Genomic DNA, 27,208 nt, shown 5'->3' with positions numbered 1-27,208 from the left:
CGTTATTAGTGATAATTCTTCCATTTCCATCTAGTAATGGACCAACACTGTTGGAAGGGTTCTTTTTGTTCCTAGGATACTTAAAACGCTCCTTATTGTCCTTAACTCTGGTGGCTATAGAGTTCTCCTTGTCTCCCATGGCTTCCCTTATCAATTTTCTACAGTTCTTCACTTCTGATATTCATTACTATCAGTTTCCCCTTACTTCCAATTTGCTCTTTTTTTATAGGCGACTCAGTGTCCCCTCTAAACCAGTTCAGTTTGTCACCAGTATGGCCTGGTTTTTGAGGATCTAGGAAAATGTTCCTAGACAAATCCGATCTGTCATTCCTGTTTTTCTGATTTATTTCTCCCTCCTGGCTGATCTGGTTCATAATTATTTCAAATTTTGAGAAATTGACCTTTTAAAGCACCAAGTAGGGGCAGAGAGAGGCCTGTGGTCGGGGAGGGCTGAGAACCAGGCAGCTCAGTTCATGGGGTCAGAGGACAGAACCTCCCCCCCTGGCCAGGTCCCTAAAACCCAGCCCTGGTGGCAGAGGAGTGCACCCTCTGCTGACCCCCTGCTTCCTGCAGGACTGTTGTACAGACAAAACGACACAGGATCTTTTCAGGGGGCAAGACAAAGATGCTACATTTATTATGATAACAATTTGATTTATGATCAATAACTAATATCTTAATTCTTATACACACACATTATACCTAATACACACACACACACACACACACACACACCCATCAGATGTTCTGCAGCTGCTGCACAGTTACCAGTCCTGAAGATCGCTTGAGTTCGTGGCTCGAGTTTGCAGCTTGGGTTCGTAGCTTGTGGCGGTAACTGGCCAGGAAAGCCGGGCACAAGGACGAGCTGGGTCTCTGCTGGGCCTGCACCGATGTCCTTCCATGCTGGCAGCAGAATGTTACCCAGAGTCTCTCATCTCACCCTTCTTTTTTATAGGCTTTCAGTTTGGATTCAAAGTCCATAGGTCTTGCTGTGTCACGCTGCCTCTGGGTTTGGATTGATCACCCGTCAATTGCAGGCCTGACTTTCAGCTTTGAACCTGGCTTTGATCTTCCTTCTGTTATTCTTTTGTCCTTTTCTTTTTAGGGTGGATGCTTCTTACTTTGTTTAGGGCTGTTGTCTAGGTCTTCAGCCGGTGGGGTTTGAACGTTATCTCATCAGGACAGGCTGGGGCTGGAGGTTGATTCCGTCATCCATCCATACCTCAGTCACACATCTAAACTAACTAATAAGATTACAGCAGGGTCTGCACAAATGAAGGTTGGAGGAGGCTTTTACAAAATGGAGTCAACGTTTTAAAATGGGGTTTGAATTCCAATACGGCAAACAGTGAAGAGAAGGTACAGTGTAGGCAAGTGTAGTGGATGGTGAACAGAAGTTACATCAATAAAGTGAACAATTAAAAACAATTTCATTTATCAGTTCTACATTGTGCCCCCTTCTGAGCCCCCGCACTGCTCCCCGAAGCCCAGCACCCCCTGCCAGGCACCCCGCAGCCCAGCTCCCCCAGCCGAGCCCCCTGCCAGCTGTGCTAGCAAGTCTGGCACTCTGGGCCCGGGGCAGGACCTGGGGCCTGAACCCCGGCCATGAAGCCGTGCGAGCCCAGAGATCATGACATGTCCCAGCTCCACTTGCCCGACAGAGGCCAATGGCTGCAGCCGGCGCGCCCGAGCCGGTGGAGGAACCCTGGAAATGAGTCAGCCGGGCATCCCCACGTGTGCGGCTCAGGGTCTGAATGTCGGGGGGCCTGGAGGTGCCCGGACCCTGCTGGGATGCGAGACACCCCCTGTCTGCACTGACCGGGCTGCGAAAAGCATCAAGAAACCCCCCCGCCGAATGGGGGTGAGTAACATCCCCCCCACCAGTGGTGACACTTCCTCACATCTAGCTCCCGCCCGGGCGCTGGCTCAGGAAGCTGTGGCAGGATGTCACCCCTGCAGAGCAGCTTGCTCGCACGGCAGCGGGCGACCTGACCCAGGGAACAGAGATGGGGATGGGGCCCCGAGAGCTAGGGGAGGAGGGTTGGAGCCCAGCAGCTGGCGGGTGTGAAGGGGAGTCACCCCATTGCCAGAACCGGGGCAAGAACCCAGGAGTCCTGGCTCCCAGCCCCCGCTGCTCTGAGTGCAGTGGGACCGGGGTGTGGGGTGCTGACGCTGGCCTGGCTCGACTTCCCCAAACCGCCTGTCTGGGGCTGGAGAGAGGCCTGGTGCAGCTGGGCTCACGGACCCAGGGCTGGGACCTCGGCCACAGGCCCAGGGAGAGGGCAGGGGGTGTCCTGACCCCAGACTCCAGACCCCAGACTCCCTGGCCTGGCCCCGTCTGGCTTCCCTCCTGTCCTGCCCCTTGGCTCGGAAACCTCCACCCTGCCCCACACTCCTCTGCCAGGGGCTACTTCCTTCCACCTCTTCTGCCTCCATTTCCCCCTCCGAGTCCCCTCCCCTCACGCTCCATCTCCACCCTCCCTGCATCCCTTCCCCCCACCCTTCCATTCCTCCAACCCCACATCCCTCTGTGCCCCCCCGCCTAATGCCCCGTGGGTGCCGGCTGTGACCCCCACCCCCGACTGCTCAGGTTCTGGGCAGGGGCCAGCGGGTAGAACTCAGCAATTCTAGGTAACCAGAGGATTCCCCCCCCCCCAGCCACAGGGGGCACTGGGCTGCAGGGAGTGGGGCCCAGGGAGGGGCACCCTCCCCTCACAGTCAGTGCTCTCTGTTACCTATGGCAGCCTCCTCCTGCCCTAGTGACCGCCCCTTAACCCACCACGGCTCACCAGGACTCCTGGGTTCTCTCCCCGGCTCTGGGAGGGGAGTGGGGTCCAGTGGTTAGAGCGGGGGGGGGCTGGGAGCTAGGACTCCTGGGTTCTCTCTCAGCAGGGGGGGCTGCGGATCAGGCCTGAGGGGCACCAGCAGAGCTGGCAGGGGGAGGGGGGGAGACACTGTTGCTCTGATTGTTCTCGCCTGCTCCTGGGTTGGACTGTGGCTGAAGGGGCCGATCCGGGGTCAAGCAGTGGGTCTGTTCCCCCCGACAACACGTGTCCTCCTGGAGCTGGGGTCACCTGCCCCCGCATCTGGGCTGGGGGGGCAGCATGGGGGCGGGGGGCTGCTGGCAGCCAGAGGCCTTTTGGGAACAGAGGTAACTGGGCCAGAAAGAGCCCTTCCCCCTTCTCCTCTAACCACCCCCCAATCCATCCCCCCCCTTTCCTCCCACCCCTGTTCCCCTCCCCCAGGCTGGGACCTCCTTCCCTCATCACCACTGGGAGCCATGACTGCCCCGGACTCCTGGGTCCCCTTCCGGCCGCTCCTCAAGCTGACCCTCTACCTGCTGGCCATCATGACCTTCTCCTTCCTCATCCACCTAAGCACCCGGTTCCCCACTCTGAATGCCACGGAGCAGGGCATGTGGACCGTGAACTCTGCCGGGCGCCTGGGGAACCAGATGGGGGAATACGCCACCCTCTACGCCCTGGCTAAGATGAACAGGCGCCAGGCCTACATCCTCCCGGAGATGCACCAGCAGCTGGCACCGTTATTCCGCATCACCCTGCCTGTGCTCTCCAGATTCGGGGCTTGGAGTATCCTATGGAGGAACTATGAGCTCCATGACTGGATGTCGGAGGAGTACAGGCACATCAAGGGGAAATACGTCCAGCTGACGGGCTACCCCTGCTCCTGGACCTTCTACCACCACCTCCGGCAGGAGATCCTCCAGGAATTCTCCTTCCATGACCACGTCAAGGAGGAGGCCAACCGGTACCTGGCTGGGCTGCGTGGGCAGCGCCGGAACGTGACCTACGTGGGCGTGCATGTCCGGAGGGGGGACTACGTCCGGGTAATGACCAAGAAATGGAAGGGGGTTGTGGCGGACAAGGCCTACCTGGAGAAGGCCATGGGCTATTTCCGGGACAAGTACCAGGAGCCGGTCTTTGTGGTGACCAGCAACGGGATGGAGTGGTGCCGGGAGAACATCGACACCTCACGGGGGGACGTGTATTTCTCGGGAGATGGGAAGGAGTCATCGCCGGGGAGGGACTTTGCTCTCTTGGCCCATTGCAACCACACAATCATGACCATCGGGACCTTCGGCATCTGGGCTAGTTACCTGGCTGGGGGTGAGACCATCTACTTGGCCAACTACACCCTCCCCGACTCTCCCTTCCTCAAGATCTTCAAGCCTGAGGCCGCCTTCCTGCCCGAGTGGATTGGGATCGATGCCGATCTCTCCCCCCTGCGGCGTGGGACATCTGGCTAAAGGAGCTCTGCCGGTGGCTATGGGCTGCAAATGGGATCCACCCACCAGGACTCGGCCGGTCGGCCAAGGAGCTGGGGGTGGGGGGGAGCTGATGGGAGCTGCTGATGTATTACTGTGGCTCTGCGGCAATGTACAGTGGTCAGTTCTGGCTCCTCCTCAGGCTCAGGTTGGCCACCTCTGGTCTGGCCTGTAGCCCACTTTGCTCCAGTGGGTTAGAACAGGGGGGCTGGGAGCCAGGACTCCCGGGTTCTCTCCCTGCTCTGGGAGGGGAGTGGGGTCTATTGGTTAGAGCAGGGGCGGTTGAGAGCCAGGACTCCTAGGTTCTCTCCCCAGTTTGGGGAGAGGAGTGGGGTCTTGTGGTTAGAGATGGGGGGGGCTGGCAGCCAAGACTCCAGGGTTCTCTCCCTGCTCTGGGAGGGGAGTCGGGTCTAGTGGTTAGAGCAGGGGGGCTGGGAGCCAGGACTTCTGGGTTCTCTCCCTGCTCTGGGAGGGGAGTGGGGAAGAGGATCTGGGCAGATGCCCGAGGACTGGCTGTGTGCCAAGCCTGTAACACGGAGGTGGGTTGGCAAACCATGATCATTAACAAGAGACAATAAAATTTGAGGTTTATAATTACCCTATCCCAACCCTTGGGGCCAATCCTTCCGCCCAAGGTTTCTGCGCCCTGCCCAGGGCACTCAGCTCTGTGGCATCAGGCCCAGCCCTTCCTTGGGCAGGGAGTGATTTACACCCTCACCCACTAGACCACGCTCCTTTCCCAGAGCTGGGGAGAAAACTCAGGAATCCTGAGTTCCAGCACCTTAAGCTCTGGGAGGGGAATGGGGTGTAGCACTTAGACCAGGGGGGCTGGGAGCCAAGACTCCAGGATTCAGTCTCTCCCCCCTGCCCCGTGCCTCAGTTTCCTCTCTCAGGCAGCGATGCTCATGCCGCAACAGGAGACGGACCAGGGTTAAACAGTACCAAAGCCTTTTTATTCTAGCCCTTGGGCTGCATGGTTCGGGGTGGGGACCCCTGGCTTCAGTTGGCAAAGATCTCCCCCATGGGGATCCAGATGTTCTTACACTGGGTGGCCTGGTACAGAAACTCCTCGCCTGCCCCCTGGGCCGGGTCCTCCCACCGCCGGGGGACCCCGTGACTCACCCAGGTCCGTTTCAGGTTACCGGCCGAGGCCCATTCCACAAATTGGGAGCCCTGTGGAAGAGAAAGGGTTAAAAGAGGAATCAGGAGGTGGGGCCTTTCCCCTCTGGGGGGCGCTGGCTCTGATCTGGCCCCAGGGCAGGGACTGGCTGACTCGGGGGGCAGGGAATCGGGCGCGAGGCCTGTCCCCTCTAGGGGGCACCGGCTTCCACACAGCCCCAGGGCAGGGACTGGCTGGCTCAGGGGGGCTGGGAATGGGGTATGGGGCCTGTCCCCTCTAGGGGGCGCCAGCTCCCATTGGGCCCCAGGGCAGGGACTGGCTGGCGCAGGGGGCAGGGAATGGGGTATGGGGCCTGTCCCCTCCAGGGGGCGCCGGCTCCCATTGGGCCCCAGGGGGACTGGCTGGCTCAGGGGGGCTGGGAATGGGGTATGGGGCCTGTCCCCTCCAGGGGGTGCCAGCTCCCGTTGGGCCCCAGGGCAGGGACTGGCTGGCTCAGGGGGGTGGGGAATGGGGTATGGGGCCTGTCCCCTCCAGGGGGTGCCAGCTCCCGTTGGGCCCCAGGGCGGGGACTGGCTGGCTCAGGGGGGCATGTGGTGGGGGCAGAACCGCTCTTACCTCCGGAGACCCAAAGTACCACATGGCCTGAACATCCTGGTGCTGGGCCAGCGTCCGGCTCAGATGGTCCCGATTCCCTGTCACAATATTCACCACCCCCCCGGGGACGTCTGAGGTGTCGAAGATCTGAGTGGGGGAGGAAGCAGATGGGCCCTATTAGCAGCCAGAGCCAGTGGGGGCGGGGAGCCAGGACTCCTGGGTTCTAACCAATGCGGGGAGGAGAGTGGGGTCTAGTGCTTAAAGCAGGGGGGGAGTTGGGAGCCAGGACTCCTGGGTTCTCTCCTGTCACAGGGAGCTGGTGCACAGGTCAGGGACAGAGAACCAGAGGTGGTTGGAGAGAAAGCCGTGGCGGACGTCATGGGCCGAGGCGAGGAACGTTTGCGTGCTCGAATGCAGCCACCGAAGGGAACAAGTGGCCCGGGCCGGGCCAGCAGGGTCCCCGTGGGCCAGTGTTAATTGTTCCCAGCTCTTAGCAGCAGAAACAAGGGACTCGGGCAGGTAATTAACGGGCTCCTTAACGACGAAGCGAACAGAAACGCTCCACTTACACTGCCCCGAGGCCACGTCGGCCGGGAGCTGGGCTTTGTGCGCGGGACGCTGCTGCCGTATTCATAGGACCCCGCGTGCGTGCCTCAGTTTCCCCGTCACTTTGCAGCACTGCCCAGTGGGCGTGGAAGCGTTAAAGCTGCTCCGTGCAGGGTGACTAACAACCGGCTCTACGCTGGGGCTTTACCAAAATCACAGCCGTGAAAAACACATCCTGGATCATGAACTCTCACCCCCCCATGGGGTATCTGGCTGGTGTAGGGGAGACCAGATTTCATGAGAGGTGGCTGCTGGCTGGGGAGCTCCTAATATGCTCCGGGCTCCAGCAGCTAGCCCCAGCCGGGCTGCAGAGGGGCAGGATTTTCTCCCCCCCTGCACGGCCGGGTCAGACCCACCCGCGGGAACCTCTCACGGTGGCTGGCCAGATACCCAGCTCTGAAGGCAGCAGGGCAGAAGTAAGGGGGGCAATACGGCGACCCCCCCAAAATAGCCTTGTGGACACCCCACCTTTTTTTGGGTCCCCCCCCGCCCGCAGCTGGTGACACCACCGTAAGATTTCAGATGGAAATATCTGAAACCGTGAAACAGATGCTGTGAAAAATCCGACGACCGTGAAACGGACCAAAACGAGCCGGGAAGTTGGTAGGGCCCTAACTCTGCGGTGCGGCCGGTGAACAATTGCGAACCGGTTTCCCCGTATTGCGAAGAATCGAAGAGCCGACGCCGAGCGCGTCTGTGGTTATCAAGATCCTGGGAGACGTTCACCATCGCCACCAAGTCAGCCGGTGGGCGTGAAGTCCCTTTCACGGTTTAATGGCCTCCAGATTGCGCATGGGACTGTCCTCAGCCATAAGATCAAAGATGTGAGACTACTCTGACCGATGTTGTCTTCGCTTAACGAGCCCGGTTCTAATGAACGACGGGCTCGCGCCGGCCCCCAAACTTTACAGCAGGGGTCAGCAGCCTTTCAGCAGTGTTGTGCCGAGTCTTCGTTTATTCACTCTGATTTAAGTTTTCGCGTGCGGGTAATAAATGTTAACGTTTTTAGAAGGTCTCTTTCTGTAAGTCTATGATATAGAACTAAACTATTGTTGGATGGAAAGTAAATCAGAAGCTTCATTTAAAATTAAATTAAAATGCAGAGCACCCCCCGGGCCAGGACCCAGGCAGCATGAGTGCCACTAAAATCAGTTTGGGTGCCACCTTTGGCACACGTGCCATAGGTTGCCTACCCCCGCTTTAGAGGGTGGGCCCCCCTTATCCATATCCGCGCCTCCCCAGAGCCGGGGCCATGACTCGAGGGAGTGGGGGAGCAGGGGTAAGGGGGCTGATGTGGACTGGGTGGGCGGCAGATCCTTTGGGATCAGTAAATCCTCACAAATGGGGAATTGGGTTTTTAGTAACTTCTCACTCTAAAAACCCGCAGTGCGGACGGTGAATCGGGCTGGAGATGCCCAACGGGGGATTGTGTTTTGGCTTCTTGTGAACCAGCTGGAGGCCTCCAGAAACGCGTGTTCCTGGTTGTAAACCACCAGGTATAGGGGGGTAGCTACCCTGTTTCTTGCAGTCTGCCCCGAGCGTGGCTTTCTCAGTGTCGATCCGTTCTAGGTACCGAGACACGGGACACGTGTGGAGCCTGGCAAATCGGTGGACAGCCACGGGCCGTGTTTGCGGATCGGACGCGGGTCCCAACGTAGCCGCGCAGGGCTCTGCATAGGTGTCAGGGTAAGGCCTAGAGATCGGGTGAGGGGAGGGGTCTGTGCAGCACCCGGCCCAGTGGGGACCCCGATCTCAGGTGGGGAGGATAAGTCCATTTCAAGCAGCGTAAGCCCGAATTGGCATGTGGAGTCGTCCCCAGCCGGGGAAGCGCAGAGGGTGTGGGACAGGAGCCAGTGCCAACAGAGATATAGTTACTGCTCTCGGCACTGGGAGGGGAGTGAGGGCTAGTGGTTAGAGCAGGGGGCTGGGAGCCAGGACTCCTGGGTTCTCTCCTCAGCTCTGGGAGGGGAGGGGTGTCCAGTGGTTAGAGCAGGGGGGCTGGGAGCCAGGGCTCCTGGGTTCTCTCCCTGGCTCTGGGAGGGGGAGTGGGGGCTAGTGGTTAGAGCAGGGGGCTGGGAGCCAGAACTCCTGGATTCACTCCCCAGGCAGAGGGTCTCAGAGTCCAGTGGCCCACACGCTCCCAGTAGCTACTATTCCATCTCTCAATAGCCGTGTCCTCCCTAGGGTGGGGTGATGACTTCCTTTTTGGTATGGGGAAACTGAGGCACAGGGGGAAGGGGAAAGCAGACTCCGGGGGGCGTACCTGGCAGAGGTCTAGGGCGGGCAGCGGGTAGCGTGGGCTCGGAACCATCACCACGGCATTTCCCCGGGCCACGGCAGGGGCCAGCAGGCTGAGGAAGCTGAGCAGGGGGCGCTCGTCCGGGCAGGCAACCCCCACGACGCCCAGGGGCTGGCGGAGCTGCAGGGTGGTGCCGTGCAGGGGGGTTTCCTGGGGGAGGGGCAGAGCCAGAGGGATGATTCTGGGGGGCCCCCTCCCCACTTCCAGCCCTAGCAACAAAGTAAACCCCACCCCCAGGCACCTGCTGCTCTGTTCAGCCTGTGGGCAGAGCTCCTCCCTCAGACTCCCTCACCTGCCCCCACCCCCATTCCCCGACCGCTCCTGGGTCCACTCCCAACCTTAGAACCCCCCCAACCCCTTCCCCTGTTCCCGCCCCTCCGTCCTTCACCTCTCCGAGCCCCGCCCCTCTCCCCACTTCCGAAGCCACCCCACCTCCACCCCCGGCATTCCCCGCCTGCATCTCGGGCTGCCCTGTATCTGTAGGGGGCGCTCTGGGGCCCACCTGCACTGCGCCCCCGGATTTATCGCACAAGGCCGCCCAGTGGAAGAGACGCTCCAGGCCTAGGTCCACCTCCCGCTGTGCCTCCTCGGGGGGGGCCCCCGTTAGCACCCCCAGCCGGGACGCCACCTCCTCCCGCCGCAGCTCCAGGTTCTCCGCCACGTAGTACAGCACCTGTGCCCGGGTGTGGGCCGCCCGCTTCCCCCACCTGCCGAGAGAGACACGGAGCCGGGATAGAACCCAGGAGTCCTGGCTCCCAGCCCCCCCTGCTCTAACCACTAGACCCTGGTACCCTCCCAGTGCTGAGGAGAGAACCTAGGAGTCCTGGCTCCTAGCCCCCCTGCTCTAACCACTAGACATCACTCCCCTCCCATAGCTGGGATAAAACCAAGACGTCCTGACTCCCAGCCCCCCCACTCTAACCCAGTAGCCTGCAGAGTTGATTCCCATCCTAACAGTGCTTTTCCCCTCCCTCAAGGGATCAGCCCCCACCCCAGCGCCCCTCTGGATCTGATTGGTGGATGAGGCCCAGCCTGGGAGCTGCTCCCCAGCCCCGATCAGATTACGCCAATCAACCCCCAGGCAATAAAGCCATAAAATGTAAGTGCCTCTGGGCCCTCTCTGGACCTGGCTGCCGCACCTGGCCCTGCACCCTCCTCCTGGCCCCGCTTTTCCCCCGCAGACCCGAGGGCGGATCCCGAATGCCCCCATCCGAGGCCCCCCCGAATTTCGGGGGCTGTCACTCAACAGCGCTGGGCACGGCCCTGTGCACTCGGGGGCTGCTGCAAAGCAGGGCTAGGAAAGGAACTCCCCGCAGGTCAGAGTGGGTGGGAGTTTTGGGGGCGCGGTTCCCTGCTAGGGGGGGCGGGATAGTCCAGGAACCTGCCCGCCCTGGAGAACAGATTGGAGCAGGAGGTGCCTCAACTACAACTCCCATGATGCACCGTGGCTGTCTGGTCAAGAAGGGTCCCTGGTGGCTCCCGTCAGCGGCGCCGCAGGGCTAAGGCAGGCGAGTCCCTACCTGTCCTGGCACCGCGCTGCGCCCTGGAAGCAGCCAGCAGGTCCGGCTCCTGGGCGGGGGGGGGGGGGGCATGGGGCTCTGTGCGCTGCCTGCACCTTGAGCACCGGCCAAGGGGAGCTGGGTGGGGTGGTGGGAGCCACTGACCAGGAGCCGCCCGAGGGAAGCCTGCGCCCCAACCACGAGCTCCAACCCCCAGCTCTGCGCCCCTCCAAACCCAGAGCGCCCTCCTGCAGCCCAAACCCCTCATTGCTGGCCCCAGCCCAGAGCCCGTACCTCCTCCTGCAGCCCAAACCCCTCATTGCTGGCCCCAGCCCAGAGCCCATACCTCCTTCTGCACCCCAACCTCGAGCCCCCGCTAAACCCGGAGCCTCCTGCACTCCAGAGTCTGCACCCACAGCCCAGAGCCCTCAACCCCTTATCCCAGCCCAGAGCCCCCTCCTGCACCCCTCATCCCCAGCTCCACTCCAGAGCCCTCACCCCATCCCGCATCCAAACCCCTGCCCCAGCCCAGAGCCCCCTCCTGCAGCCCAACCCCTTGCCTCAACCCACAGCCCCCTCCCACATTCCAAATCCCTCAGCCCCACCCCCCAGCCTGGAGCCCCCTCCTGCACCCCTCATCCCCAGCCCCTTCCCAGAGCCCGCATCCCCAGCTGGAGCCCTCACCCCCTCCTGCACCCCAACTCACTGCCCCAGCCCAGATCCCCCTCCTGCACCCTGAACCGCTCATTTCTACGGAAAGGGCCTTGGGGTTACAGTGGACGAGAAGCTGGATATGAGTCAGCAGGTTGCCCTTGTTGCCAAGAAGGCTAATGGCATTTTGGGCTGTATAAGTCGGGGCATTGCCAACAGATCGAGGGATGTGATCATTCCCCTCTATTCGACATTGGTGAGGCCTCTTCTGGATACTGTGTCCAGTTTTGGGCCCCACACTACAAGAAGGATGTGGAAACATTGGAAAGAGTCCAGCGGAGGGCAACAAAAATGATCAGGGGGCTGGAGCACACGACTTATGAGGAGAGGCTGAGGGAACTGGGATTGTTTAGGCTGTGGAAGAGAAGAATGAGGGGGGATTTGATAGCAGCCTTCAGCTACCTGAAGGGAGTCCAGAGAGGATGGAGCTCGGCTGTTCTTAGTGGGGGCAGGTGACAGAACAAGGAGCAATGGTCTCAAGTTGCAGTGGGGGAGGTCTAGGTTGGATATTAGGAAACACTATTTCGCTAGGAGGGTGGCGGAGCACTGGAATGGGTTCCCTAGGGAGGTGGTAGAATCTCCTTCCTTTGAGGTGTTTCAAGGTCAGCTTGACAGAGACCTGGCTGGGATGATTGAGTTGGGGATTGGTCCTGCTTTGAGCAGGGGGTTGGACTAGATACCTCCCGAGGTCCCTTCCAACCCTGATCTTCTATGAGTCTAAGATTTCTGGCCTCACTCCAGAGCCCACACCCCCATTTAGAGCCCTCACCCCTTCCCGCACCCCAACCCAGTGAAAGTGAGCGAGGGTGCGGGAAAGCGAGCCACTAAGGGAGGGGAATGGAGTGAGTGGGGGTGTTGCCTCTGGGAAGGGGCGAGGCAGGGGGCAGGGCCTCTGGGAAGGGGCCTCAGGGTGTTTGGTTTTGTGCCAATAGAAAGTTGGTGATCCTAACCACAGCCAGGGGTTCCCATTATGCAATCCGCTCCCAGCCCAGGGCGAGCTGTGGTGCATCATGGGAGATGATGCACAGACAATGGAGGAGCATGTCTGAACGACAAGTCCCATGAAGCACGGCAGCATCTCAGAAAGGGAGGGAAACTGAGGCGCATGATGGAGAGATGCAGTCCAGCCAAGGAACCCCTAGAGGAACATGGGGCATATGAACTAGAACTCCCATGATGCACTACTGCAGACACGGGACACCTCTGAGTCTCCTCCATTCACCAAGAATGGAGGAGACTCCCCAGGAGCATCATGGAAGATGTAGTTCAGCCACAAAGCCCAGCCTAGAAAGAAAAATAGGACCATGATGCACCATGAGTTTGGGCTCCCATGATGCAACTGCCTCCTCTGTCCAAGAGGGGGAGATTGTGGTGCATCATGGGAAATGTATTCTGGCCTATAGAGAAAAATGGGAACAGGCCCTATCTGAACTACCACTCCCATGATGCCCCACAGCCAGGGGCTCCCACAAGGCCGAGCAGTGGCAGTTCTGGATCTAAATTGTCCCTTTCTGGGTGAGGGCCAAGATCATCCAGTTTTGGGGCCAAAACCGTCCCAACTTCTTCAACTTTCACCCCAAACAAGAAAATTTGGAAATTTTCCCTGGAAAATTTAGGCAAAAATTGTTCTCCCCCAGTTTGATCAGATCTCGGCTCTATGGGACACCCCTCCCCCCTGCCCTCCCCTGGCTCCCTGCCACCTGGCAGGGCTCCCCGAGGAGTAAACCATTCCCAGCAGCGCGAGACGCCGGGCGGGTTCAGCTGCAATAAGCCAGGAGCTCTCTGGGACTCTGGCCGCCTCCGCTGCTGGGGGAGAGATAAGAGAGGCGAGGCCAAGGAACGGGCGGAGGAGGGGTTGTTTATCTGCACCTGGCAGCGGGCCAGAAAGTGGGTGACACATTGCTCCAGGCTGGCACCACCTGGCCTGGGAACTCAGAGAGGGCCCCAAACTGCAGCAAGGCCTCATACGGCGAGCAGCGACCTTGCTCTGTACATGGGGAAACTGAGGCACAAAGGATAAACCGTGAGTTCAGGGGAAAAGCTGGGGATAGAACCCAGGAGTCCCAGTTGCCCAGCCCTCACCACTAGTCCCCACTCCCCTCCCAGAGCCAGGGAGAGAACCCACGAATCCTGGCTCCCAGCCCCACCCTGCTCTCACCACTAGACCCCACTCCCCTCCCAGAGCGAGGGAGAGAACCCAGCCATCCTGAGCTGCTCCCCATCTCACCCCGGCGCGGCCTTGTGAGCAGCCTCCACAGCGTTGCGGATATCCTTGGCGCTGCCGTCCGCCACGTATGCCAGCACGTTGCCGGCGGGGTCGAGGATGGGGAGGGAGGCCATTCCCTCGGGTCGCTTCTGAGCACCTCCATAGTACAGCTTGTAGGTCCTGTCCACCCTGCAGAGATACAAAGGGTGAGGCGAGCTCTGACCCTCATGCTCATTGGAAAGCCCCCACGCCTCACCCCAGAGGGGCTGCGTCCTATCGCTGGGCTGGGGATCCCTGGCTGCCCAGCCCCTGCGCTCCACCCCAGAGGGGCCGCATCTCAGCACAGGATGAGGGGTCCATGTCTGTGTTCCCTCTAAGGTGCAGGTCCGCACACGGGTGAGTGTGGAGGGTGCATCGGGTGGGCGGGAGCAGTGGGGTGAGATGGGGGGATAGTGATGGGGCTTCGAGGGAACTTGGGCTACAGGGGGGGGAGAGACACCTCGAGCCTGGGGAACGAAGAGAGTTTCGGTCTTTCCCCAGCTCTGCCACTGAGTTCCTGTATGGCCTGGGAAGTCACCTCACTCCACACCGTGCCTCAGTTTCCCCATTTCCCAGACGGGAATAATGCTGTAAAACCCTTTGAGATTTCCCAGCGCAAAGTGCTAAAGAGCATTGGCTTTTCGATTTGTGTTTGAAATGGAAATGACCAAAACGGAAACGTCTGTGTCTCATTTCCAACGACAACCATCCCCCGTGGTGGATTTAAACTCCCCCTCGCCATGTTTGCAAAGCTTTTCATGGGCAGCGTCACCAAGGATGGGGGGAGTCAGGGCCCCGCATCCCCCACTTCCTGCGATTCACCGTGACTCTCTGCCAGCCAGTGACACAGATTTATTAGCCGACAGGAACAGCCCAAAACAGCTTGTGGGTAACAAAGAACAGGAACCCTCAGTCAGGTCCCTCTTGTGGGGTGGGGAGCCCAGACCCCGGTTCTGGGCCTCTCCCCATCTCCCCAGCCAGCTCCAAACTGAAACTCTCCAGCCACCTCCTCTGGCCTTTGTCTCTTTCGGGGCCAGGAGGCCACCTGATCTCTTTGTTCTCCAACGCCTTCAGTTGGCACCTTGCAGGGGAGAGGCCCAGGAGACAGGACGTTGGCCATTCTCTGTGCAGACACCATCACACCTGCCTAGGGCTCTGCAACAACCACACCCCCTTATCCCACCCCCTGGATCCTAAGAACTGTATAGGGGAAACCGAGGCACCAGCCTAGTATACAGAGAAAACATTAAGAAAATTCCCACGAGGCAGCAGGACACGGGGTTTATCTAGGGCCCTCGCCCTGCAGAGTATTTCTCACGGAAAGGAGCGTGAGAAAAACGCCACGGCCGGTGAAAGTTTGCCCGAGCCCACGTGTTCGGAAAGTGTGGTGTAAACGCACCGACTTCCGAGTTTCACTGTAATAAGCAAGACAGTGGAACATCGTGTGCAGGCGGCAGACTCCAAAGATGCACCTGACTAATCGCCCAAGCTAAGCCAGCGGAAAACATGAATAATCGACGGGGCCTTTAAAGTGCTTCGTCTTGTTAATATAAGAGGAGGGAAGCTGAGTTTTTTACAGTTATTTTGACCCTGAGTATCTTGATTTAGAAAGAAACGTTTCCTTGGGTTTCTAATGTGGCTGTATTATCTTTTACCTTCAGAGACTTTGACAGATGAAGCCCCGGTTGAATATTAAATAGCGCTAGGATTTGGCATAAGAGGAAAAGATTCTTCCTATCCAAAATTCCCCGTCTCTTTCCAAAGGACTGCACCGGGCTCTCTGTGCTAGCCGGCTGCTGCTTTCCCTCCCCAGAGGTGGCAGCATTTCATCCTCGTGGAAGGAGGCTGGAGGAATGAACTGATAGGTGCCGCAGATGTCACCTGAAGACAGAGCTTCCCTGAGACCCAGCTAGGGGCGAGTTGTGGGATGCTGGGAGCTCTCGGGGGGATAAGGAGTGCCCAAAAGTACGAAGATGACGGCGCCCAGCCGCATGTCACCTCCCTATTGGTGCTTCACACAACAAAATTCATTCTGCACGTGGATGGAAAAACGTAGGCTCCCGGATACCCAGCCCCCTGCGCTCCACCCTAGAGGGGTCCCACCCCAGCAATGGGCGAGGGGTCTCTGGATACCCAACCCCCTGCTCCACCCCAGAGGGGCCACATCCCAGCGCCAGGCGAGGGGTCCCAATATAATGAGCCCCCCGCGCTCCACTCCAGAGGGGCTGCATCCCAGCGCCAGGCGAGGGGTCCCCATATAACGAGCTCCCCATGCTCCACCCCAGAGGGACCGCATCTCAGCGCCAGGCGAGGGGTCCCCATATAACGAGCTCCCCATGCTCCACCCCAGAGGGGCTGCATCCCAGTGCCAGGTGAGGGATCCCTGTCTACCCAGAGCCAGCCACATCCCAGCACCAGCTGAGGGGTCCCCGGATACCCAGCCCCCACGCCGCACCCCAGAGGGGCCGCGTCCCAGCACCAGGCGAGGGGTCCCTGCGTACCCCACCCCCACGCTCCACCCCAGAGGGGCTGCGTCCCAGTGCTGGGTGGGGGGTGGCAGCTCTGGGGGATGAGGAGTTGTTAGTACCTTGGCATGTTTTCCTCCAGTTCGGGGCGGGCGACCCCGCTGCGCCCGAGAATGGGGGGCGGGTCAGCTCCAGAGGACGCAGCAAAAGTTTTGTAGTCCAGTTCTGCGGGGCTGGGCCGGGCCCGGCTCTGCCAGCTCGGTTTGACGTACTCGTACAGACCCTGGGAGGGGGAAGGGACAAATCAGCCCCACGGGCCCCCCAGCCAGATATGCTCCCTTTCCCGGCCCGGCCCCACGCACCTCCTTGCCTCCATCCCGGCCGTTCCCGCTCTCCTTGGTTCCCCCGACGCCCGCGGCCGCGTCAAACAGGTTCTGCCCGTTGATCCAGACAGTGCCAACCTGCAGGCTGCGACAGAGAGCGAGATCGGGGGTATGTGTGTGACCAAGTGGGGGGTTTCTTGGGTTTTCTGTGTTCTCCAGTGGGTTCCATGCCGAGGGGGTGGGACTCGGTGTTCCCGGGTGTTACAGGTTTAATGAGGGGAGGGGAGAGGGAGTTTGTGGGTACAGAGGACCGGAGAGGGAACTCAGGACCCCGGCTGATGGCCTGGAGAATGGAGACCCCAGCAACTGGTGCCCTGGTGACCCAGAGACCCAGCTCAGGAGTCACAGCCAGTTCTGGCCGGGGGGGTAGAACCAATGTGAATGAAATTGTTTTTAGTTAGTCACTGTACCATTGTAACTTCTGTTCACCATTTCATTACACTTGCCATTTTGCCTACATTGTAACATTGTAACTTCTCATTTTGCCTACATTGTAACATTGTAACTTCTCATTTTGCCCACATTGTAACATTGTAACTTCTCATTTTGCCCACATTGTAACATTGTAACTTCTCATTTTGCCCACATTGTAACATTGTAACTTCTGTGCAATATTGTAACTCAAAACCCATTTTAAAATGCTGACTCCATTTTGTAGAAGGTTTGTGCTGCAGCCCCCATTTTTGCAAGCCATACTGTAATTTTATTAGTCTAGTTGAGATGTGTGAATTAGGTATGCATGGGTGATAGAATCAACCTCCAGCACCAGCCCGTCCTGATGAGATAAAGTTCAAATAGCAAGGGCTGAAGAACTAGACAACAGCCCTAACTCAAGCAAGAAGCATCCACCCTAAAAAGAAACAAGAGAAGGAAGATCAAAGCCAGGTCCCAGGCTGACAGTCACGCCTGCAATTGACGGGTGATCAAGCAAACCCAGAGGCGGCGTGACACAGCGAGACCTAGGAACTTTGAATCCAAACTAAACTCCTATAAAAAGGGAAGGGTGAGATGAGAGATTTTGGGTAACGTTCTGCTACCAACGTCAAGGAGCATCGGTGCGCACCCGACAGAGACCCGGCTCCTCCTCGTGCTCAGCTTTTCTGGCCAGTTAGCTGCCACGAGCTCCGATCTCAAGCTGCGAACTCAAACTGCAATCAGGACTGGTAACTATCCAGCAGCTGCAGAACATTTTGGGGTGTGTGTGTGTGTGTGAGTGTATGTGTATAAGCATTAGGGTATTTCCTAATAGTTATGAATTAATAATAAATGTGGCATCTTTGTCTTAACCCCTAAAACGATCCTGTGTAAGTTTGTGGGACAACAGGGGCAGGACAATGGGCTGCGGGGACAGGATCCCGGTGACTTGACCAGCTGGGGCCAGAGGATGGGAGGGGAGAGGAGCCCAGGAGACCCTGTTTCCCTGGAGAGAAGACAATGGACAGAGGGGGCTTGGGGCCGGGGGTATCAGATGCCCAGCTGGGAAGCAGGGGGGCTCGGGGCTGGAGAGGGGGGGAGCAGGCAGAGCCCACCTGGCTGCAGGGAGACTGGGACGTGCTGGGCTGAAGGAGGCCAGGCCTGAGGCTGGAGAGTTTCCTGTGCTGGGTTCAACCCTCAATAAACCCTCCTGTGTTACGCTGGCTGAGTCGCTCCAGGCTAGAGAACAGGGCGGGGGGGGAGGGGGCACCGGCCCTTTCAGGGGTGAGGAGGCCTGTGGGTTCGGAGCAAGGGGACTCCCTGAGGGGCCCACGGCAGAGACAGACGTGCTAAGGCTCAGAGAGGTCCGGATCCAGGAGGTGGAGGGGCCTGACCCCGAGAGAGGGTGGCCCCCCGAGAAGGGCTGTCGCACTGAAGGGGGCACCCCCCATGGACCGCACGGGGCCACAAGTGGGCATGACCTGTGACTCTGTGACAGGGTGTCAGAGCCCAGGGCCCCCAGCCTGGCCACAGTGACAAATGGGCGCGTTTCCCCTGTGAGATCCGCCCCCCGATCCCACCGCAGGAGGCCTGGCAGAATGCGCCAAATTCATTGCTCGTCCTGGGAGACCGAGAAAACGCTGGGGCCCGACCAGGGCGAATGGAAGCTCAGAAACCAACCAATGGGCTTGTCAGCCAAGGAAAACCGGGGCCAGCAGCTGGGACTCGGAGAGCGACACATTCAGACCGTGATTAATCCCAGGCACAATTTCCCTAGGCTCCCGGGGGATTCTCCGTCAGGGGCAATTCTGAAATCCCGACTGGCTCGTTCTCGAACGGATCTGCCCCAGGGAACACTCCTTTGGCCGGCCGGCCAACGATCTCTTTCCTCCCGGCTGGCCGGGTGCCGCCCGGACTGACCCTTGGGGGCTAAATCACTCCTGAGCCAGGAGGAAAGCGCAGGCGGGCGGGGGAGGAGGGATTTTTCATCTGCAAATGCCGACCGCACGCCCCAAGCCACGGAAAATACATTTCCACCCAGAGCAGTCGAAGCGCAGGGCCAGGCCACGTGTGAGAACCCCCGCACGGGGAGCCTGTTTCCGCTGCAGACTGTCACCCGGGCTGCCTCACGGGCTCAGACTCAAACTCTTTGGATCTCAGCGACGGCAGGGGGTTAAATACCGATCAGCCGGCGACTGCCCCCCCCCCCACCGCGACTGGGAACGCGTCAATCTGGCCAAAGAGAAACCCCCCAAAGCTGTTTCAACCCCGTAAGTCTGCCCGGGAGAGTGAATTCAAAATCAACCCACCACGGACGTCGCGCGTCTAAACGATACCGACATAGAAAGCGGATCCTGCCACGCCGCCTGCTGGCGTCTCCTGTCCCTTCCCCAGCCGCGCGCTGGCTTCTCCGTGAATCTTCATCTTCTGCTGCGGCCAATAAACTTCACTTCGGTTTCACTACGGAGACCTCCCGGTGCCGAGCATCCGGGCGAGGGGCGAACGGAAGGGACGTAGCGAAACTGGGAGCGCTGCGGCCCCGGAGATTCGAGCGTAATGAAGTGGGGTGGATGGACAGGCCGGGGGGGGGGGACCTGTGGCCCTGGGATGGGAGTTTCCTTGGCAGGTGGGTGGAAACCTGAAGCGGATCCCTGCGGCTCTGGGAGTGGATTCATGGGGTGGGGCAGGGGGAGCCGGATCCTGGAGCTGGACTGTGGGCTCAGAACTAACCTTTGCGCCACCTCCATGGCCAGGGGCAGGTTCTCGGTCCATACGCTGGCTGCCAGCCCGGAGGGGCGGTTGTTCCCCAGCGCCACGGCCTCCTTTGCGGTCCGGAAGGGCAGTACCACCAGCACCGGCCCAAGGATCTGCAGCAGAGGACAAGAGAAATCTTGGGAGGAAGGGGGCGCTGGGCTGCAGGGGGCGGGGCAAGGGGAGCGGGGCAAGGGGCTCAGCAGGGGGTGCTGGGCTGCAGGGGACACTGGGGTGGGGGGCCAGCAGGAGGTGCTGGGTTGCAGGGAGCGGAGCGAGGACCAGCAGGGGGCGCTGGGCTGCAGGGAGCAGGGAACAGCAGGGGGCGCTGGGCTGCAGGGAGCAGGGCAAGGGGAGCAGGGCAGGAGGCTCAGCAGGGGATGCTGGGCTGCAGGGGGAGCTGGCCTGCGGGGCAGGGGGCCAGCAGGGGGCGCTGGCCTGCAGGGAGTTGGGCAGGAGGCTCAGCAGGGGGTGCTGGGCTGCAGGGCAGGAGGCCAGCAGGGGGACCTGGGCTGCAGGGCAGGAGGCCAGCAGGGGAACTGGGCTGCAGGGTGCAGGGCACAGCAGAGGGCGCTGGCCTGCAGGGAGCAGGGCAGGAGGCTCAGCAGGGGGTGCTGGGCTGCAGGGGGTGCTGGGCTGCAGGGCAGGAGGCCAGCAGGGGGAGCTGGGCTGCAGGGTGCAGGGCACAGCAGGGGGCGCTGGCCTGCAGGGAGCAGGGCAGGAGGCTCAGCAGGGGGTGCTGGGCTGCAGGGAGTTGGGCAGGAGGCTCAGCAGGGAGTGCTGGGCTGCAGGGGGTGCTGGGCTGCAGGGCAGGAGGCCAGCAGGGGGAGCTGGGCTGCAGGGTGCAGGGCACAGCAGGGGGCGCTGGGCTGCGGGGCGGGGGGCAAGCAAGGGGCGCTGGCCTGCAGGGAGCAGGGCAGGAGGCTCAGCAGGGGGTGCTGGGCTGCAGGGGGCGCTGGCCTGCGGGGCAGGGGGCCAGCAGGGGGCGCTGGCCTGCAGGGAGTTGGGCAGGAGGCTCAGCAGGGGGTGCTGGGCTGCAGGGCAGGAGGCCAGCAGGGGAACTGGGCTGCAGGGTGCAGGGCACAGCAGGGGGCGCTGGCCTGCAGGGAGCAGGGCAGGAGGCTCAGCAGGGGGTGCTGGGCTGCAGGGGGCGCTGGCCTGCGGGGCAGGGGGCCAGCAGGGGGCGCTGGCCTGCAGGGAGTGGGGCAGGAGGCTCAGCAGGGGGTGCTGGGCTGCAGGGCAGGAGGCCAGCAGGGGAACTGGGCTGCAGGGTGCAGGGCACAGCAGGGGGCGCTGGCCTGCAGGGAGCAGGGCAGGAGGCTCAGCAGGGGGTGCTGGGCTGCAGGGGGTGCTGGGCTGCAGGGTAGGAGGCCAGCAGGGGGAGCTGGGCTGCAGGGTGCAGGGCACAGCAGGGGGCGCTGGGCTGCGGGGCGGGGGGCAAGCAGGGGGCGCTGGCCTGCAGGGAGCAGGGCAGGAGGCTCAGCAGGGGGTGCTGGGCTGCAGGGGGCGCTGGCCTGCAGGGGGCGGGGTGGGGGCCAGCAGGGGGAGCTGGGGGGAAATCAGAGGAAAAGCAGAGAACTGCAATTCTGACCATGACCACCAGAGGTCACCACTTCCCCAAGCATGGCCCAGCCCACAGGCGGAGGGAGCCGGGGTTGGCCCCCAGGCGGGGGGAGGGCGCCCCCTACCTGCTCCCGGACGCAGCGCGAGGTGCTGGCCACTCCAGTGATCAGGGTCGGGGGGTAGAAGGGCCCTCGGGCCGGGAGCGCTGCCCATGCCTGGAAGATCTGCGAGTGGGGAGACAGCAGCCCATGAGCCCCAGAGACAGACACTCCCGTCCCGGAGCCGGGGAGAGAACCCAGGAGTCCGGGCTCCCACCCCCCTGCTGTAATCACTAGACCCCAGTCCCCTCCCAGAGCCGGGGAGAGAACCCAGGAGTCCTGGCTCTCAGCCCTCCCACTGCTCTAACCACTAGTCCCCAAGCCACTCCTGGAGCTGGGGTGAGAACCCAGGAGTCCTGGCTCCCAGCCCTCCCCCTGCTCTAACCACTAGTCCCCAAAGCCCCTCCTGGAGCTGGGGGGAGAACCCAGGAGTCCTGGCTCCCAGCCCCCCCCCCCGCTCTAATCACTAGACCCTGCTCCCCTCCCAGAGCCGGGGAGAGAACCCAGGAGTCCGGGCTCCCAGCCTCCACCCCACCCCCCCAACCACTAGACCCAGCCCCTCACCTCAGCCCCTTCTGCCCGAGCCTCCTCCACGTAGGTCTCTGTGGTGCCCCGCTGGGCTTCATCCGCCAGGGCCCCCCCGTCCATGGCCTTGTCCAGCGGGTCCCCCACACGCAGCTTCCCCAGCCGCGTCCTCAGCCGCTGCAGCAGCGCCCCAGCCACGACCTCCTGCACCAGCACCAGCGCCCCGGCGCCGGGAGCCTGGGGGGAAAGGGGTTAACGACACACCGGTGCCCCCTGCAGGGCACAGGCCCTCACAGCAATGCAGAGTCACAAGCCAGCGGGGGCCTGTTCCCTGCCCCCCTGAGCCCCAGTCCCCACCCTGGAGCCGGTGCCCCCTAGAGGGCCCCTGAGCCAGCCAGTCCCCGCCCTGGGGCCGGATGGGAGCCGGCGCCCCCTAGAGGGGAAAGGCCCCGTGCCCCATTCCCTGCCCCCCTGAGCCAGCTAGTCACTGCCCTGGGGCCAGATGGGAGCTGGTGCCCCTAGAGGGGACAGGCCCCGGGCCCCATTCCCCACCCCCCTGAGCCAGCCAGTCCCTGCCCTGGGGCCGGATGGGAGCCGGCGCCCCCTAGAGGGGATGGGCCCTGGGCCCCTGAGCCAGCCAGTCCCTGCCCTGGGGCCGGATGGGAGCCGGCACCCCATAGAGGGGACAGGCTCCATTCCCCACCCCCCTGAACCAGCCAGTCCCTGCCCTGGGGCCGGATAGGAGCCGGCGCCCCATAGAGGGGACACGCCCTGTGCCCCATTCCCCACCCCCCTGAACCAGCCAGTCCCTGCCCTGGGGCCGGATGGGAGCCGGTGCCTCATAGAGGGGACAGGCCCCGGGCCCCATTCCCCAACCCCGCGCCAGCTGGCGCCCCCTCGGGGGAGGCCGCTCTCCCTGCTCACCAGGCCCCGCTGGCAGCTCACGGTGTCGCTCAGCCCCACGGCGGCTCCATCCAGGTCGGCCGAGTCAAAGACGAGGACCAGGGTGTCACCCCCCAACTGCAGCGAGAGCCGGGGGCCCCTGCCAGCCGTGGTGCGGCGCAGAGAGCGTCCCACCTGCGGGGAGGGGAGGGGAGGCTGGGAATGGGGCCAGGGCAGCCCCCAACTGCACCAGCCCAACCCCCTCCCCCATGGCCTAGGTCCCCAGCCCCCCACCCTAGTCCAGCTACCCCCGGGGTCGAGCCCCCTCCCTTCAGGGCCCCTCCCCACTCTCAGCTCTCCAGAGCCCCTTCCCATCCCTCCAGCCTAGACCATGGCAGCTCCCCCCCAAGAAACCAGCCCCCCAACAGACAAGCCCTCTGGCACATGGGGGGCAGCGGGAGAGCACCCCCCTGGAAGCACGTACCTCCACGGAGCCAGCCACGGCCACAGCGTCCACCCCGGGGTGGGCAGCCAGTCCTTCGGCCAGCGCCCCCTCCCCCGTCAGCACATTCAGCACCCCTGGGGGCAGCCCGGCCTGGACCCCCAGCTCGGCCAGCAGCAGGGCAGAGAGCCGGGCGCAGGGAGGCGGGAGGAGAACCACAGTGTTCCCTGGGGGGGGGTAGATGGGGGTCAAGAGGGAAGCGCAGGGAACTCAGGGCAGGGGGAACCCCACAGAGGGGGCCTCAGAGGGAAACCAGACATGGGAGGCACAGAGGGATCAAGGCAGGGGGACCCCCCAAAAAGGAAAGAGGAGGCCTCAGAGGGGACCACACGGAGCAGGCGCAGAGGGCTCCAGCAGGGGGACCCCCAGACAGAGACAATCACAGGGGGAATCCCAGCTGGGCGACCCCTTCCCCTTAGAAGGGGGCTGTGCAGAAGCTCAGGGGGGAGACACACAGAAACTGAGGGGACTCAGAACCATGTGACACCCCCAAGAGGACACGGAGGGGAGGATAGAAATGTGGAGGTGGGGGGTGAACCCTGAGCAGGAGGGTTGGGATCACCCCCGTGAGGGGATCCCAAGGGAGCACACATGGGGGGCACAGAGTGGGGTGACACCCCCCCCTACACACACACACCTACCCATGGCTAGAGCTGGGCAGATTTTCCAGGCCAGCAGCAGCAATGGGGAATTCCAGGTAATCACAGCAGCAACCACCCCTGTGGGGGAGATAGAGAGAGAGAGGTCTGAGTGGGGAGCCAGGACTCCTGGGTTCTCTCCCCAGCCCTGGGTGGGGATTAGGGGATAGTGGTTAGGGCGGGGGTGCTGGGAGCCAGGACTCCTTGCTTCCTTCCTGGCTGTGAGAGGGGAGTAGGATCTAGTGGTTAAAGCAGGGGGGTGCTGGGAGCCAGGCCTCCTGGGTTCTCTCCCCGGCTCTGGGAGCAGAGGGGAGGTCAAGCAGTTACAGGAGGGAGCCCTGACCCCTGGGTTCTGTGCTGAGCTCTGCTGCACACTCCTAAATCCCTGTTCCCACATCGTGTCTCAGTTTCCCCCACGTAAACAGGTGCACGGCTCCAGCAGGGGGCAAAGGAACCCCACCGCGGTCCCTTACTCACCCAGGGGCTTCCAGCCCCCCATCTTGGTGCCCATGAGCTGGGCCCAGCCAGCGTGGTGGTAGAAATGTCGCACGACCAGGGGCAGGTCCCGGTCCCGGGCCTCCCCGACGGGCTTGCCGGTATCCAGGCTCTCCAGGAGCGCCAGCAGGCGCTGGTGCTTTTGGATGGTCCGGGCCATGCTGGAGAAGGGAGGGGGACGGGGTCAGGCCGGGGCCTGCGTCCCCGCAACGCAGGCTGCGGCCAGCGGAGGGCGACATCGCGAGCCGAGCGCGCCAGGCAGCAGGGGGCGCCGCGACAGCTTCGCGGGCGCAATGGCAGGCTGCCGTCACTAGGTGGCGACAGAACCACATGTCCAAACCGGGTGCATTTCTCCCCCCGCCCCAACCAACGCCCCCTCTCCGCCCCCCCGGCACCCTCGCGGCTGGCATTCACTTGTGCAGGTGTCGGGCTCGGGCGTGGCACGGCAGGCGACTCCAGCCTTCGAAGGCTTTCGTGGCAGCTCGGACAGCCGCTTCGACATCCTCCGGCTCCCCTTGGAGGGTGGTAGCCAGCAGCTCCCCTAGGGCCAGGGAGAAAGATCCCCACTGACTCACAGCCCCCCAACTTCCCCCTTCCCATGGAGAGATCACACACACCCCCGATCGCCACCCCATGGAGAGATCTCCCTGCTTCCCCCCCATCCACACAGCCCCCCCCCCCACACACACACACACTGCTCAGAACCGAGCTGAGACCCAAACAACTCGGTTCACACATAGACTCTCCACTTGGGACGGGAGTCGGTGCCCCCTAAAGGCCCCGTGTCCAATTTCCTGTCCCCTCGAGCCAGTCAGTCCCCCGCCCTGGGGCCCGATGGGAGCCGGCGCCCTCTATGGGGAGAAGCCTCCCCCCCCATCCCATTTCCTGCCCCCTCTCAGGATCCAGTTTAACCCTTCTGGGTCAGACGCGGTGAGCTGCTGTGGCCTGGGCTCGTACCGGTGGCTGGATTTGTGCTGCTGGTGGTTTCTCTGCCTTCCGGCTTCAACCATTTGCCGTCCACGAAGTGCCCGAAGCTTTGACCGTGAGTCTCCAGCCAGGCCTGGGGTGGGGGGAAGCAGGAGAGATACACCCCCTGGAATGGACAGTCAGACCCTCGGCAATACACCGCACACCCACCAGGGGGCGACCGGCCCCACGCTGCCCTCTAGTGGCTGGAAGCAGAACGTGGTCACCGCGGGTCCTAAGCCCTATAGTGCAAAAAGGGGATTCTCTGCAGAATGCCCATTCACGCGCAGGAGGGGAAGGATACCGCTGTGGCAGGGACAGGGGGTGTTCCCAGCAGGATTCCTGTGTTCTGATTCTTAGTCCAGCATAACAGATGCACCCCTGCGAGCTGAAATGAAACGCTACCCACTGTTTGATTAAACAGATGGGGAAACTGAGATACGGAGAGGGGGAATGGATTTGCCCCACAGCCATAGAGGGTCAGAGCTAGGGAGAAGTCCTGTCCTCCCTGTTCTAACCACTAGACCCCCTCCCCTCCCAGAGCCAGGGAGAGAACCCAGGAGTCCTGGCTGTCAATCATTGGATCTCATTCTTAGCAAACCACTGTGATGTGTTTTAACATGTAGGGGTGTGTTTTGAGGATGGGAAATTAGGCAGCCAGGACTCCTGGGTTCTCTCCCCGGCTCTGGGAGGGGATGGGAGGGGAGGGTCTAGTGGTTAGAGCAGGGGGGCTGGGAGGCAGGACTCCTCAGTTCTCCTCCCTGGCTCTGAGAGGGGAGTAGTGTCTAGTGGTTAGAGCAGGGGGGCTGGGAGCCAGGACACCTGGGTTCTCTCCCTGGCTCTAAGAGGGGAGTAGTGTCTAGTGGTTAGAGCAGGGGGGCTGGGAGCCAGGACACCTGGGTTCTCTCCCTGGCTCTAAGAGGGGAGTGGTGTATAGTGGTTAGAGCAGGGGGGCTGGGAGCCAGGACACCTGGGTTCTCTCCCTGGCTCTAAGAGGGGAGTGGGGTATAGTGATTAGAGCAGGCGGCTGGGAGCCAGAACACCTGGGTTCTCTCCCTGGCTCTAAGAGGGGAGTGGTGTATAGTGGTTAGAGCAGGCGGCTGGGAGCCAGGACTCCTGGGTTCTATTACTAATCATGGGAGGGGAGTGGGATCTAGGAGGAGGTGACCAGGTACCAGGACACCTGGGTTCTATTCTTGTACTGTCAACGCCCCCCCCTTCCCCCAGCCCTGCCCCACAAGGGAAGAACTCCTGAGTCTGGGGGCAGTGTCAGCGCAGCAGGACAAGAGCTGGGGCTGCAGTGGAAAATCCCAGGTGGGATGGGACAGGCCCAGGCTCTCAGCACAATGCAGGCATCACTCCCCCACCCGCCCCACTCTGGGTGCTGCCTCAGCTACAGCAAGGTCAGGGCCGCGGGTGGGGGTAGTGAAGGGGAAGTGGAATCTCGCTGTCTTGGCAAATCTACGTTGGCTGAGGGCCAGCCTACCAGCCAGGCCCTAACAGCTGAATCCCCACAGCCTCCTAGGAGGCAGCAGGGCTGTCGGCGCCTGTGGGGAAACTGAGGCACACAGAGCTGGTGGGACTTAACCACTTTAACGCAGCCTGGGGCAGAGCTGGAGAGAGAACCCAGGAGTCCTGGATCCCAGAAAGACAGACACCCCCGCCACACACCCCAGCCACCCCTCCCCTCCCAGAACTGGGGAGAGAACCCAGGAGTCCGGGCTCCCATCCCGCCCTGCTCTAACCACTAGCCCGCTCTCCCCTTGCAGAACTGGGGAGAGAACCCAGGAGTCCTGCCTCCTACCTCCCCTCCAGAGAACCCAGGAGTCCTGCCTCCCAGCCCCCCTCCCAGAACTGAGGAGAGAACCCAGGAGTCCGGGCTCCCAGCTCCCCTCCAGAGAACCCAGGAGTCCGGGCTCCCAATGTGGGGGGCGGGGAGGGACTTACCTGGGCAGGCCCCGCCCCCTCTGGGGCAGGCCCATACTCCATGGAGCTGAAGATGCCCCACACAGACGGGCGCCCCACCGCAGCTCCAGCCATTGACTCCCCGCAGGACTCTGCCCCCAGACAGCCCACCGCTGGAGGCAGCCGGCTCCACTTCCGGCCTCCGGAGCACCATAGAGACTAGGGTTTCGGGGATGGGCCATGACCTAACTCTGTCACTTCC

At 61.8% G+C, this 27,208-nt stretch overlaps 2 protein-coding genes and 1 long non-coding RNA gene across 3 annotated transcripts; 2 read left to right on the top strand and 1 right to left on the bottom strand.

The window, feature by feature from the left end:
• Nucleotides 1-1,793: 1,793 nt before the first annotated feature.
• Nucleotides 1,794-4,550, top strand: LOC115641605 (galactoside 2-alpha-L-fucosyltransferase 2-like). The gene is made up of 2 exons (XM_030544908.1): nucleotides 1,794-1,861; nucleotides 3,246-4,550. The coding sequence occupies exon 2, from the start codon at nucleotides 3,281-3,283 to the stop codon at nucleotides 4,265-4,267; it is 987 nt and encodes a 328-aa protein (XP_030400768.1). The 5' UTR covers nucleotides 1,794-1,861; nucleotides 3,246-3,280; the 3' UTR covers nucleotides 4,268-4,550.
• Nucleotides 4,551-5,216: 666 nt separating this feature from the next.
• Nucleotides 5,217-27,188, bottom strand: ALDH16A1 (aldehyde dehydrogenase 16 family member A1). The gene is given in 18 exon segments (XM_030544791.1): nucleotides 5,217-5,458; nucleotides 6,021-6,146; nucleotides 8,869-9,054; nucleotides 9,407-9,611; nucleotides 13,342-13,509; nucleotides 15,947-16,107; nucleotides 16,187-16,292; nucleotides 19,352-19,488; nucleotides 21,061-21,159; nucleotides 21,598-21,795; nucleotides 22,483-22,635; nucleotides 22,925-23,109; nucleotides 23,584-23,661; nucleotides 24,058-24,236; nucleotides 24,490-24,616; nucleotides 25,033-25,135; nucleotides 26,989-27,116; nucleotides 27,119-27,188. Coding segments are annotated over 18 exon segments (2,583 nt in total). The 3' UTR covers nucleotides 5,217-5,284.
• LOC115641663 lies at nucleotides 11,857-15,940 on the top strand. The gene is made up of 3 exons (XR_003998097.1): nucleotides 11,857-13,137; nucleotides 13,516-13,716; nucleotides 15,021-15,940. It is a non-coding gene; the product is annotated as an uncharacterized LOC115641663 (long non-coding RNA).
• Nucleotides 27,189-27,208: the final 20 nt, after the last annotated feature.

This window comes from Gopherus evgoodei, unplaced genomic scaffold (assembly GCF_007399415.2).
Source record: "Gopherus evgoodei ecotype Sinaloan lineage unplaced genomic scaffold, rGopEvg1_v1.p scaffold_35_arrow_ctg1, whole genome shotgun sequence".
NCBI lineage: Eukaryota > Metazoa > Chordata > Testudines > Testudinidae > Gopherus > Gopherus evgoodei.
The sequence above is the reverse complement of the archived record's forward strand: the minus strand, read 5'-3'. Positions and strand labels throughout refer to the sequence as shown.

Excerpts from the sequence above, each read along its gene's own strand:
- LOC115641605 (XM_030544908.1), top strand. The coding sequence starts at position 3,281 with ATGACTGCCCCGGACTCCTGGGTCCCCTTCCGGCCGCTCCTCAAGCTG.